The sequence below is a fragment of the Sparus aurata genome, chromosome 17 (genome assembly GCF_900880675.1).
Source record: "Sparus aurata chromosome 17, fSpaAur1.1, whole genome shotgun sequence".
Classification (NCBI taxonomy): domain Eukaryota; kingdom Metazoa; phylum Chordata; class Actinopteri; order Spariformes; family Sparidae; genus Sparus; species Sparus aurata.
The window spans coordinates 32,560,829-32,574,790 of record NC_044203.1 but is presented as its reverse complement, the minus strand read 5'-3'; the positions used below and the strand labels follow the sequence as shown (position 1 = coordinate 32,574,790).

The 13,962-nt window shown below is 42.5% G+C and overlaps 1 protein-coding gene across 2 annotated transcripts; it reads right to left on the bottom strand.

Moving 5' to 3' along the window:
- Positions 1–790: 790 nt before the first annotated feature.
- On the bottom strand, positions 791–13,811 carry mios (missing oocyte, meiosis regulator, homolog (Drosophila)). Of its 2 annotated transcripts, none has more exons than XM_030394735.1 (12): positions 13,671–13,811; positions 12,032–12,898; positions 11,455–11,944; positions 10,857–10,955; positions 10,471–10,725; positions 8,050–8,219; positions 7,408–7,473; positions 7,103–7,261; positions 4,983–5,135; positions 3,001–3,205; positions 2,613–2,742; positions 791–2,328 (listed from the first exon to the last, which is right to left on the bottom strand). In XM_030394735.1, the coding sequence occupies exons 2-12, from the start codon at positions 12,848–12,850 to the stop codon at positions 2,238–2,240; spliced, it is 2,637 nt and encodes an 878-aa protein (XP_030250595.1). In that variant the 5' UTR covers positions 12,851–12,898; positions 13,671–13,811; the 3' UTR covers positions 791–2,237. The 2 variants fall into 2 exon arrangements, with proteins under 2 accessions (XP_030250595.1, XP_030250596.1); XM_030394736.1 differs by having other exon boundaries at positions 2,613–2,736.
- Between the last annotated feature and the right edge of the window lie 151 nt (positions 13,812–13,962).

Sequence of the window (13,962 nt, the reverse complement as noted above, 5' to 3'; positions counted from 1 at the left end):
CACTCATCTGTACCTACTTATATGTATGCAAGTTGTATTTGTGTTTACTGATCTTTGTTGTTCTAGCTGGAGCTGTATGTCTAGTGTACTGTGCTCTGTTTGTTTGCTTAAACATACTTGGCCAGTTAAGTTTTGTTTGGTTGTGGTGCGATTGTTGATTAACTGATGCATCTAAGGTCAAGAGTGAATTTCAGTCACAACTTTAAGCCAATTTGGACAATAAGTCCTTCAAAAAAATGTCAATGTGACAACTGGGCAAACTCTATCTGCCTAGGACAACTGTAATATGATCATGAGCCCCAGATTAGCTAATAATGGACTTTGTGGTGAGATTATTGTGTCAAAGGCTGCTTCTAAGGTCAATAACAAACTTTAAAGGTCAAATGTGTAAGACTTTCTGTTGAAAACATTCAAAATGTATCTAAAATTCTTAACTCTAACCAAGCTAACCAGCTAACAGCAGCTACAGTTAGCAGGCAAACTTGAGATTTGCTGCCTGTTCGTTTCAACAGGTTGACAATCTTGGATATTGCACATTTAAGTGTAAAAGGAGATGTATTGCTCATCTATTCTGAGGCCGCAAATCTATCCATCTTAACTATCTTTCTGCCGGCATTGATGTTGTGCGATTCTGTGGGAGTTCCCATGAGAGAATAATGTGTGACTCAATGTTTTTTAGGCAAAGATAAAGAATGCACACGACATAAAAACCCACGCCATCTGTGTCTATGAATCATAATATAAAAATAAGCCATGTAAACGTATGTAAAAACACTCCATTCAGCTGTGCTCCAATTTGTCAGTCGGAATTTATTTAAAAGGCAAACACAAGAAAACACTGAAAGGATGAAATTCCAGCCACCCTTGTTTATCGGGACGCTACACGGCTCGCCAATTTGTCAGCTCCACTCCAAAATAGTTCACAAAAGGGCATGCAGGCCTATAAAACCTCCCACACCGGGAAGAGATCCTGGTGAAAGCAGCATACAGTAGCTCCTGTGCCCCCCTCCTCTGCACCTCCTCCTCCCTACTCCATGACTAAGTGATTTAGCCAGCTCTGGTGCAGGCCGCCTCTCACTTACAATGCCTCCCTAGGTTAGTGACAGAGTGGGGAGGGTGGCAGAGAAAGAGAGAAAACCCATTTACAATGCGGCTTACACACGGCCGTCCCCCCACAGACGGCGCCCATCCTCAGATTGATGTGTGGTATGCATAGTTTTTGGGTGCAATTTGGGCACCAGAGTGAGGGGAGAAAGAAAGAGAGGGCAAGTCTGTGTATGTCGGAGGGTGTAGCAGGGAGGGGGTACGGGGCTCAGGCTGTCTGTTCTCTCGCCCTCTCTTTGAGTCAATAGTGTTCCGGCAGCTGAGGTTCTTTATGAGGGGAACAATCTGGAGGGTCTTGTCAGAGTGCCGAGCAGCTGCTGTTTTCTGGCGAGCTTCTTTCATGGACCACAGGCCTGGAGTGGGCTGGTGAATACAGACGCACCCCTCCCACCCTCCTCATCACCCACCATCACCACCCCTACCTTCTCCTATTCCTCATTCTCGCCCCCAAAAAAACCCACTGGAAGCCCTCCCGCACAATGCTAGAAGAAGAGTGGCACAGGCGAACATGAAGAGAGCAAGAGAGTGTTGTTATTGTGCGCTACACTCGGCTCTGTCACCCGGGGTACCGTCCTTCACCCCGAAACACGCTTTCATGAGGTATGTGAAGATCCTTTCGTAAGACAAACACAGACGTTAAATAGCGTATTAAAACACAAGCCACAAAATATAGCTCAGACATATTGGCACCTGCGATCACATCGTTACAACCTGATGTGTGAGTGGACTTCTTTTTTTTTTTTTTTTCTATAAATCACAATAAAACCACAAGCCTGATTCAGGTTAGATTGGAAGAGGCTGATTACAGCAGAGCCTCTTGTATTTCTCCTGAGTGGGATTTTCATTAGCAGAGCAGTGAGTTTGCATTTGCTCCCTTTCTGTCATTGATTCAGTTAGTGAGATCAGTAACACACACTGCCTCCCTTCTTCATGTAGGGGTCTGTCACAACGTTACATTCACTAGATTATAACTTAACAGTATGTCATTCTATTCAAGCAGCCACTCCAGAGGAGGACACTGCTGGCACCCTTTGTCCCTTGCCCAGTTGTCGGTGCAGCGGGTTCAGCAGTGAACCTGCACTGGTTGGCTCTGTGCTGGTGTTTGGCTTCACTTTCCGACAGGCGTCTCCTGTTTAGCTGCTGTCTGAAGGCACCAGGTTCCCTGTGGTGTCCAGCTGCATGCATTTACACGTGCACGCCGACACTGGGCACTCTGTGTGGTCTCTGTAACGGACAAATTTGATGAATGAAGATGAGAAGAATGGGTAAAGAATAGATAATACAGAAGTTTTCATCCCGGCCTCAAGAACCCAGAAGGGCAAAGCAGGTCAGTGTAACTTCCATTAATTTAATCTACAGTTTCAGCTACATTTTCAGCAAATATACAATTATTATCAAAATGAGCTGTACTGTACATTTAATGATTATGTACAGTCTTAATATTTTTGTCACTTTCACATTTTTCTGTCTGAAAATTGTGTAGATGTGCAAAATCATGCAAGTCCCACCTGAACCAGCTAAGCATGTGGCCAGCGTGGCCTCCATGTCGACAGTTGTGACACCAGGTGAACCAGTTGTTGAACTGGGCGAGTTTGTTCTCCCTTGTCAGGTCCACCTTCTCATCTGACTTCCCTGTTCCTGCCAGAAAAGATTTATCCTTAAGTCTATATGAACAGTCACTAAAATTTGACTATGTATCAACATTGGTATGAGTGACAACAAGGCAGTAAGGAAACTGGATTGGCCATATAACTGCCAGATGCAACTGCAACTAAATGTTGATCAAAGTCCAGACATTGTCCCCAGAAAATCCTCAGTTAAGTATTATGTGCACTCAGGCTGCTCCAAGATGCCTGCGAGAACATCTGTCAACATACTCCACACGGGCTGGTTTACCTGGACAATTAGAAACAGGTGTGCCCATGTTCATGAGGCAGAGGGCACAACGTGGCAGCGGTTTCCTGCAGCCAGGGCAACTGGTGACTTTTGACTTAGTGGGTGAGCCGCTGACCCCGTACTGGCTGAAGCCGCGGCCCTGGTGAGGCATTGCCGAGCAGCTGTAGGAAATGGACTTCCCGCAGAAGTTGCAGCTCACAAACACCTGTCGCAAAAGAACAAACACAAAGGTCGGTTGATAAGCCGGTGAACATGGAGGTAAAACTGACAAGTGCATGCTCACCAGCTGTCCGATTTTCACTTTGAGGGGAGAGGGAGATAAGGATTAGATAAACTATAATCCCAGCATGCTTAACTGTGAATATTGGAATGCCAGGGATGCAGTTAGGTAGTGCCAAGTTTAGCTTGCATGAAAACAAGCCAAACATTTAGTATTAGGATTTATAAAAAAAAAAAGGTTTATTAAAGAGAAGTGTGTGTGTGTTGTTTGGAATACATCACTGACTAGGACACGTTTTATGTTTTAGGAAGTTTTATGAAGAGAATTGGAGAGCAGAGCTGTGAGTGTTATGAGTTTGGCTGACACTCTTCATATTGCTTGGCACAAATACCTGTGAGTAATAAACAGTATAAACGTCCCATTTTGTTACGAGGGCAGTAACGTCTAATACAGTAACACACAAAAAGTTTTTCAGTTTTACCAGTAGCTTGAATACATTTTATGCTTGTATATCCTCCTGACTACCAGTAGTTCAAATTTGTCCTCTGTGGAGGACATTTGTAAACCTGAATATCTCCCACCCACTGCATACTACTGAATTAACTCCTTTTGCTATCTACAGAGGACATTTAGGGCTTTTTAATGATACCAAATGTGAAGGGGTGGGGCTTTGGTAACTTTCTCTTCCTCATTCAAGGAAACTGGCATCCATCAGTGCAAGCACATTTTATGGGAAGAGGGAAAGTAAGCGCATAATACTTTTTATTGAGCAAATTTTGGGGTGAAATGTTGTTGGCATATTTTATACAAGTCTCTTAACAACACATTAAAACATTTTCTGAATTATTTTAACTGTATTTTAGAATAGTATTTAAGTGTTTTAAAAATGTCCTCTGTAGTGGAAATCTTGGTTATTTCTTCCATTTTGTTCTGTTTTTTCAAATGAAAAGAAAGGAAGTCATTCTCAGGAGCACCTTGGCTGCCATCAAGGTTCAGTTTCACATGTATGGTGTTCCGATGTCCACTGTAGTGGACTGTTACTAGAGGGCCATAACATGGTCACATGATATCTTAAAAGTAAAAAAAAAATTTAAAAAATAATGTTTTTAGTACTAATTACCTTACAAAGATTGCGGAATTAACAAAAAATTGTGATTGGACAATATTTTTTTTCCTGGTAGTCAGGAGGCTATATAAAATTCCTTTTCATGGTTCTCTAAGCCACTTTACATAAAAACATCAACTGATTTATCGACTGGCATTATGAAATAAAAGCGTTTATGCTGCAGTTAATGATTATTTTCTATAATAATTAATATTTGTATTATTTTTAGATTGATTCTTTACTCTGAAAAATATCAGGAAATAGTGAATGATGCTCATCTTTACAATTTCACAGAGCCAAAGAAGATGTCAAATTTAAGAAGCCTGCAGGTTTTTTTACATTTTCTGTTGATAAATGGCTCGAATGATTAACTTTCGTTTCAGCAGTACTCTCTGCTCTCACACTTCACTGCAGAGTCCATTCTTAGTGTTGCACTGTAGGCTTCATGCTTCCACATCACATTTTGTGTTTGCAAAATACTGGACCAGGATTGGCTATCAAAGTATTTGTGATGTCACAAACCATGCTCATAGGCACGTCTCTTGAAATCAGACTCCCAGTGTTGAACTCTGCACATACATTATTCTGCAGGGGGTAATCATTCAACTATAGGAACAAGAAAAACAAGGGAAAGAATTGTCCCCTGATGTCAGTTACCTGGGCCAGTGGTTTGGAGCTGGGGTCCAGCTTTCCTCTATGGATGTCAAACTCGGCACGTTTGTGCCAGAATCTCCACGCGTCCAACAGGTTGCGGTAGTTTTCGATCCAGCATTGGACTCGAGGGTCTTTCAACACGTCACCTGGGGAACCCTAATGAAGGAAAAAATGTCGACGCCTTGTTTCACATCACTTCAGGTTTATCTGCCGCATGGGAAAACAAATAATTTAAGTGTACCTGAACAAATGCCTTCTAAAGGTCTCGCCTTCCTACACCCATCCCTCTGGTGAAACACGTACATGTTTGTGTATACACAGCATGTATGACAGGTATATGAAATTACTGCAGTGCTCTACTAAGGAGCAGGTTAGAACAGGAAAACAATCGAGCAAAGAATTGAACACCATGTTCTCCAACATGTTAAAAACTTACAGACCGGTTCCACAACTGCTTTCGTATTTCTTTAAGGAAACAAATGCATGACAGCAAACAGCTCCAATGAGATGAGCTTCATAGGAGATGGCAACTGTGTTAAGAATAAGTGGCTTTTTAGAAATGAACGCACAAGTTTCAACATGTGCCCTGATCTCTACTAGGGTGCGATCAGACCTTCCTTCAGTTCTTTTCTCTTGATGGCAGTTTTACGATTTGTTCATTTAGGTTACCGTTTAAACCTTGTAATCTAAGGGGAAGTTTTAGGGCTGTTCCATGTACTATCAAGGGTGGCAGGGACGCAGCCGTGTATGTGTTCAATATCATTTTTGCATGCTGTGGTTGTTTGAGTATTATTCTATTTCATTTACGTATAAAAATGATTTATGTGTGTTGCAGGATTGTGCCTGAGGCAAGGTGTCACTTTTACATTCATTTGTAGGTGTTAATAGAGTGACAGCAGCTTATTTTGCTGTAAATCTTATTTGGCAATAAAACGACACAAACGTGCCTTCTGTGTTGCACTACAAGACAAGTTTAATTCATAGTTTATCCACAGATGAAAAGTGGCCTGCTTCATTTCTGGCTGAAACTCAAGTATTGTTGTTGTTACTGGTGCTTTAGGAAAAATCAAGTTATCTGCATTTTTTCAGTTAGATGCCATCTTTTTGTGGTTGATGGCCAAACAGGCTTAAGATGTGGAATCCTTTGTTTGGCCATAACCTTTATCTAATCAGGTCTTATTGAGATTGTGATCTCTGTTACAAGACAGACATGAGTTCATTCATGTACAGCCAGGCAAAACAACAGGAGAAATACATAATCAGACAAAAAAAAAAAAAAAAAAAGCACATTGACAATCTCTACATGTATCTGAAGTTTATGATCTTCTGTAATTTATTCCATTTACAAGGTGCAACGGACTGGAAGACAAGTTCATTATGTACCTGAAGGGTAACAAGAGTAAAACAGGCCTGAGATCTGGTCTGGTGAGGAGGGTTTTTAAATTTGAGAAGAGCAGCGTTATACTGACACAGGAGATCTTTTTCCTCTTTCCTATTAATCCATCCACACTGTTTTGGTGTTAGTATTGATTCTATTGAGTTTTTGGAGGAACTAGATGGCTCAAAGCACAAAAAAACATTTGAGAAACTCACCAGGAATTTCTAGGAATCATAACCTGGTTACTGGAGATAATACACAGACCTTATTGTTAGCAGTTTCATGTGGAAACTAGTTTGTTCCTACAGGACTTCGTACATCCGCCAACAGTATCACTACATAGAAGGAAGTCTGCATTTACTCAAGAATGAGAGCTAGCGAAGTAAGTTTATTCTCTTCTTATTGCTACAGAGAAATGATTCATTTCAATTAAGCGGATAATATATTATTTTCGGTGTCATTTATCCTAGAGGTTTATTAGATCTCACCATGCACTGAATAACTGAAAGTCTCAGTTTTCATGCTTCTCTTCATGTGGGGACATTTATTTTCATTATTAGATCATTTAGGTCATGTTCATTGGCTTTTACATGAGCTTTGTATATGAACTGTCATCTACAAAAGATTTAGAAAAATAAACCAAACTGCAGAGGTGAAATCTTACACAGCTAAATACTTTTGTTGAGGGCCTTGTCCTGATTACAAAATAGGACCAACTTGTCATGATTTCTCTGTGTCTGTGTACCTTCAGCATGCAGAAGCTGGCAGTCTGGACATCTCCAGTGCGGTCCACGTAGCTCTCCATGAGGTCCACGCCATCTTTAGTCAAACCCGTCAGCAGGATGCCCTCCAGGTTGCCCGCCTCCTTCATCTCATTGGTTAGTTTGTCGATGTATCGAGGGAGCTGAAGTCAAACACCCCCCCAGAGCAGTTTATGAAATCAGAGGAGAATGCAACCTGATCATGCACTGCAGAGGTTCAACAGGAAATGCTGTAACAAGGAATGACATGGGACATAATCTGCTGTTGAAAGGCTTTGTGTTGTGTTACCTGGGCGTCGCTGAGAAACATACAGGCAAAGGCTACTCGGTCCCGCACAGCAACACTGCTCTCATACTGAAATACAGACAAAGAATTTTGATCCTCTCTTTTCATTTTATAAATAAATATGTTGGGCTCTGTTAGGATTTATACATTTTCATTATGCCCCTTTATGCCCCGCCGACCACTTAGTATGTCCCCCACAATCTCGAATAAAGGCATCAATTTGCAACTGGAATTTTTCTGCTCCGTGACACACTTCTGCAGGAACACCTAATCAAATCGAAGAGCCAAGATGGAAAGAAACACAGTCAAAGGGACTGACTTAATGCTTTTATCGTGGAGTCATCACTTCTGGCCAGGAAAAGGTCTAAAGAGATAAATAAATGTGACAGCAGCTGGCTGCCAGATTCTGATGCAACTAGGGGAAGAAACAGAAACATACACTCTGTCCTGGGCACAGGTTCAATTTCTGTTAAGTGTTTAACGACCTTACAGCGCTGATTACATAAATGTGAAACACATCTCTTCCAGTGCACCTGAAGTATTAACTATTTCTTCGCCGATTTCACCGTCTATTTTTTCGTTCACTAACTTTCCTTGTGTTTGCGATAGAGCTACAAGATTCCATGACAGTAAGAGATCCATTACCAGCACGCCATCATAGGCTCCAGGCTCACTGGTGAGAAAGGCAAACATAACGCAAAGGTAGGGGTTCTTCAGCTGCAGCCTCAGAGAGCTGCACATCTCCCTCCACAGGGAGGACTTCTCGTCGGTGTAACCTGACAGAGCCATGGCAACCACGTTCAGGTTCAGGTCACCTGTGAACGAGGAAGAAGTCAGACAGTCTGGTTTAGTTTATATCAGCAAAGTCTTCGTTGTAATTGCAAGCGCTGCGGTCGGGCAAAAAGAAAGCAGTTTCTTTGATAGAGCTTCAGAGGCAACTTTTCAAGGCAATTTGGCTTTGTGGCTCAATGAACAAGAAGCTCCGAGACACATGAATTACTTTAAAAAGCCCTTTGTTTTGGGATTTGTTCACATTAAAAACAGCTCCATCACTCTGGTCATGCTGTGGTCTTTGTCAGCATTTAAAACAAAAGGATCTGAAGCACCCTGTTTACTGATGGTTTCGTGTTGTTTATTTATTGTTTCTATCATACAACAGGCTTATGAAGAGTTTCAAAGGCCGCAGAGGCGTAAAACTCATTCATTCACTGACTCCACATTAATCATTTACAGGAGTAGAGTAACATTTTGGCAACTATTCTTCTGGCAAGATCTATCAGTCATGATAAACTGATAGTGACGCAAATGCATATATTGATATCATGTTAATAGTAGCCATACAATAATATCGTGTAAATAAACTGGTGCCTCTTAAATCACTTGTTTCTTTCTGTTCTATTTTGGTAGTAGGTGTAGGTGGAATAATGCATTTTAACGCCTGTTTCCACATGCAATAATAAAGAAGAAGACAACGATGCAGTAACTACAGTGTGTGGCTGCTACTGCCACACACACACTCACATCAGAGGAGACGACAGACGAGAGCGAGACACTCTACCCGAAGTGTGGGTATATTTTGCGATAATGTCCTTGCCGTGAATGCTTTCACCCACGATAATCGTACAGTGAAGATCTGAAATCGTGCCAGCCCTAGTACAGATTAAACAAACGGGATATAAAATGTTTTAGTGAGCTTTTGAGATGTTGTCAGGTGGATTTGTTAACCTTTGGACAGAGCAAAGCTTAGTTAAGCGTCTTATGGCTGCATTTTCTTTGGCTATCCATCCGAAGCGAACAAGCATTTTTCCCAGTGTCCCACTTATTCTTCAACATTAAATCTAAATAGTAGATTTTGGCAAAATTGACTAAAATACTTGTCGTGGCTTTCTCTGGTAATGTAACTCAGGCAGTTTCCAGTTGGCTGCTACAGGCAGAGAACACGTCAAACTAAAATTACCACCACCACAAAAATTTTCAAATATTTATACGAGTGTGTAGATGAGGATCAGATCATTAACTAAGAGCTGCTGTTTGAGAAAAAAACACCGTAAGTGTGTGTCGAGATGGTTCTGTTGACACTCCTTATCTAATGGATCACCCCATCAGTCATGCTCAGGAAACACTCATTAGAACACACAGCAGAAAAGCGTTTGACCTACATTGGTGGAATTTTTCTTAGTCAAGAAGACGTGTGTAAACAACAGCCTTCCCTCTCCATTTTCATCAAACCTCAGTGTGAAAAGCACTGCAGCTGATACAAGACAAGTGCTGTGTGAAAAACAAGGTTCTCCTGCTGTTACATTGCTGAAATGCCTTGCTTTTGTCTGAAAACAAAAAGGGGCACTTTATTCTTTATCAGGACAGTACAATCACATCTTTCTCACATTTCTATGAGGTTATTTGACCTGAAACAACCTAAAGGCGATGACAATGTTTTGTCATGTTTTTATACACATTGCAGACATAAGTCATTGGTCAACATAGCTTTCAAAATGCAGCTTACTTCATTTCCTGGTTAAGCAGCGTGACATTACAATGCACATTTGTGCAGAGGCAGATGAGCTGAACTGAGAAGTGTAAATCGTTTATCAAGGAGAGATCCCTTTAAAATGATGTGATTATTAGACATTTTACTGCTTCTGCTTCTTTTTTAGCCACTACACAAGTTAATTTAGACCTTTTTTATGAGAAAAGGTTGTTTTTTAAGCAGTTGTTGTTTTCTTGGTCTTGCACTAAACATATTTGATTATCTTGGGGTTATGGACTGTCTCTCAGGTAGGAGATGATGTTATCCTGGGCTCTAGGATATTGTGATTTTTTAAATGTTTCTTGATGTTTTATAAACCAAACAATGAACTAATTTATCAAGAAAATGATCTGCAATTTGCACAAAAAGAAGTTCATATAAATGTATGTCGGTCTGAAAGAACATTAAAGTTTTACATTTTCAAGCAGTACATGTGCAATTATGAGTTTGTTCTGAATCAATCCTCCTTCCAGTCAACACCTGTCTTCAAAGACACACCTGCTTCGTCTCCCTTCACTCTCGGGAGATGCAGCACTCACCCTTCTCAGCTGTGGCTCCTTTGTTGAGGATCTGGATGGCCCGGCGGATGTCCAGGTTGAACAGAGCCACGGCGGCCGCACGCTCCCACTCGCGCTCCTGCTCAAGTGTTCGGAGGAATATCTCCACGTCGATGTCGGGACCCCGGCTGATCCAGCCGCAGAGCCGCAGGGCAAGGCAGCGCTCCTCGCTGAGGTAGCGCGGTACATCCGTCTGCCGGTCTGAACCGCTCCAGCATCTGCGGCTCTCTGTTGTGCCTGAGAGACCAGGAGGACAAACACACACCATTCTATAAATCAATAACACACAACCCGACAATGTTTATAAATATTACTAAACCAATTTCTGGTTATCGTGAAACGTTCAGAGTGTCCGTGACTTAGGCTACCTGAGCTGGTCTTTACGATGTTCTTGATACCAGAGTAGACTACGGACTGCTTGTTCCCCTGCAGCTTCAGCTCCATATCTTCTGCACACTGCTTCATATGTGATACTCTATAGGAAGTTTAGCTGATAATGCAGTTCAAACATGACAATGATAGCACAGAACAGAGGAGATTTAAGTGCACAGGAACCACAGTTACCACAGAACTTTATCACATTGCTCAAACAGAAACTGGACCACAGTGGGATAAGAGGAGATTAAACTGCTGCAGGCAATTTTACAATGTATAATTAAAAAACAGCCTGTATTCAAAAATTTTCCATAGATATATGTAGATTCTTAAAATCTAAAAAGAGTGTTCTGAAGACCTGACCCATTAGCTGCGAAAAGGAGACAAAACTACAGATAAGAAAGAGTTATAAAGCTGTAGTGCTAAATGAAGCATCTTTGCAGAATTCTTTGATTAGCAGCTGAGTCAACAGATTTGTTGATCAAAACCCAGGTGCACCAAATCACAGCAGACTCTCGATGATTGTTATACCAAGATAAACAGCGTCCCGCTGAGCAGGCATTTCCTCCACGTCATCGTCAAAAAGGATATAGGACAGATCATACCACAAAGACTTGAGCTGGGGATCGTTCCCTCCGGCCAACAGGTGGTTCCTCCACACCTGGACGGTGTCGTGCCCGTACCTGGACTGCGCCCTCTGCCTCATCTTAGTGGCGATGTCTTTCTCAATCATGCTCTCAACTCCTTCGGCCCCATCCTCCACACAGTCATACAAGTGCCTGCCACACGCCCACATGAGAGAGGTAGTAGAGCTCCAGGCGAGTGAGATGCGTTCAAACACGGTGAAGTCAGTCATGACCCGGTTGGCCGCTGACACCACCACCATGCGGTTCTGAGAGGACGGGTGCCAGGCGAAGCTGCCAATCTGGCTCTCGCAGGGCTGCACGCTTCGCTCGATGATGGTGGGCTCCGTCTCATCGCCGATGGGTGTAGGAGTGTGTTGCATGTCGTACAGGCGGATGATGTTGCTGTCACGTGTCAGTGTAGCCAGCAGACCAGTACGGGTCGGACACCAAGCCACCTGAAATGAGAAAGAAGATCTTACCCAATTTAACTAGACCGAAATTCAACGTTTAGCTAATCTCGTTAAAAACAAACTGGGCCTGACCTTAGTGAGTGGCTTGGGCTGCTCGGTGAGCGTAAGCACAGGCTTCTCAAACTTCCTCAGATCCCAGATGGCCACCTGGCCTTCAAAGAAGGAGGCAACGCGGTCATGGAAGTGTGGGTCGACCGTCACCCCCTGGATGGCCTTGGTGTTGACAAACGTTTTCTGGCTTGTGTTTCTCAGGTCAAATATTGCGAGGTTCCTGTGCATGCCAGCCAACAGCAGCTTTGGGTCCCGAAGCAGCCAGCAGAGAGACAGACACGCATCGTTCTGGCCTAGCTCATACAACGGTTTGGTCACTACTGTGCTCGAGTCCAAATCTACAGATGAGAGACGAATCTTATCTGCGGCTACACTGGTCTCTGGGGAAAACTTACTGCTTATGTCCCATATGAGGACAGAGAAGTCTGCCCTGTGCTTGTCCAACCCAGCAGCCAGCAGGTTGCTGTCCACCGGGTTCCAGGCTAAAGTGTTGCATTGACGGGCGTGCTTGGGCACAAACTCTTTCCCCACCAGCTCTTTGCATGCAGAGTTGTGGCTCTGACCCAGGCTGGTGAGCACTACTCTGCCATTAGCTTGGCCCACAGCGAGCAAACACTCAGGCTCATGCTTTGGGTACCAGGCCACACATTTCATATACGGGGTGTCAGAGTTAATGGCTAGTAAAGTAGCAGCAGTTTCTTCAGACAGAGGGAGCGTGCCAGCCTTGGTTTCCGCGCTGCCCACAGGTCCAATACGGTACAGTCCAAGTTCAGAGTCACAGATGACATAACGGTCCGGGTGGTGGGGAGACCACAGGATGTCTGGCTTGGAGCCACTCATGATTCAAAAGCAGCTAGAAGGATCTCAAAGAAATCTGCCTTCTATAACCTGGAAATTGGATAAATGAACACAGAAATTAGTCCGATGATAAACACTTCTGACACCACAGCGACAATACAAACCTGAGGTTACTGAAACAAATGCAGGTTGGCCAATAAACAGCACTGACACATCTCAGAAATAGGTACAGTAAAGGTGCACTATGTAGTATTGGGGAAGACATTTTAATCAGAAGAGAAAAACCTTCATTGACCAATTTTTGTGCATGCCTAAACAAACTATATATACTTTTTGTTTATGTGGCGGACCCTGCCACCTTTCTAGTTTCAAACAGTGTTCTGGGGACCTTATATTCCTCTGAGAACAGCTTGTTTATTTAGTTATTTAGTTATCAAATATTCCTGAGTTTGGATTATTAAGTCATGAATATTTTAAATACTAAAATTCTGAGTTTGAATCTCTTCTCCAAAACTACATAGTGCCCCTTTAAGGTCTAAATTAGCTAAACTGTTAATGCAAATCTCAACGTTAATGCCTTTTCTGAAGAGTTAGCAGCCTGATGCTAAGTGGCTAGCTTGCAACGCGTTTGTTTGATATAAGAGACCCCTTTTTAATAAAATATGTAGTTAATTTGCGACATGCCAAAGTGACACGGCAGGTAAAACTACAGATCCAAGTTTGTTGACATGCTAACTTTACTAAGCTAATGCTAACGAGTGAAGGACGAGCTGAAACACAACCGTTTAGCTAGCGCTGTTTTAGCTAGCTGTCGAAAACACTCGCTAACAACTGACAAGATTAACGATGCTGTGTTACTTACAAACACGCGCAGTGTTTAAACGAGCAGGTGAATTTCGACTTGACATACACATGTCGGGAAGAAGGGACACTTCAAGTCCCACTGAATGTTGTGTGTTACACCAAAACACGTCCGGGGTGTTCAGAGGTGTCAGCTCCTAAAAAGTTCCGGTTAACTTTAATCTAATACACGCAGTTTACCACCAGAGGATGCTGTTACCAAAGTGTATGAAAATACTCAGAACCCCCTCATAATAACACACACATAATCAGATTATCATACTCGAGTACAATATAGTAGATTATTTGAAAAT

What these genes read in the sequence shown, in the direction of transcription:
- mios (XM_030394735.1), bottom strand. Translation starts at nt 12,850, where the DNA reads ATGAGTGGCTCCAAGCCAGACATCCTGTGGTCTCCCCACCACCCGGAC. An exon ending in TTTGTGGTATGATCTGTCCT is followed by an intron (nt 10,956 to 11,454) that starts ATATCCTTTTTG and finishes ATAGAGTATCAC; the next exon opens with ATATGAAGCAGTGTGCAGAA. An exon ending in AGGAGCCACAGCTGAGAAGG is followed by an intron (nt 8,220 to 10,470) that starts GTGAGTGCTGCA and finishes CCTCGTTCACAG; the next exon opens with GTGACCTGAACCTGAACGTG.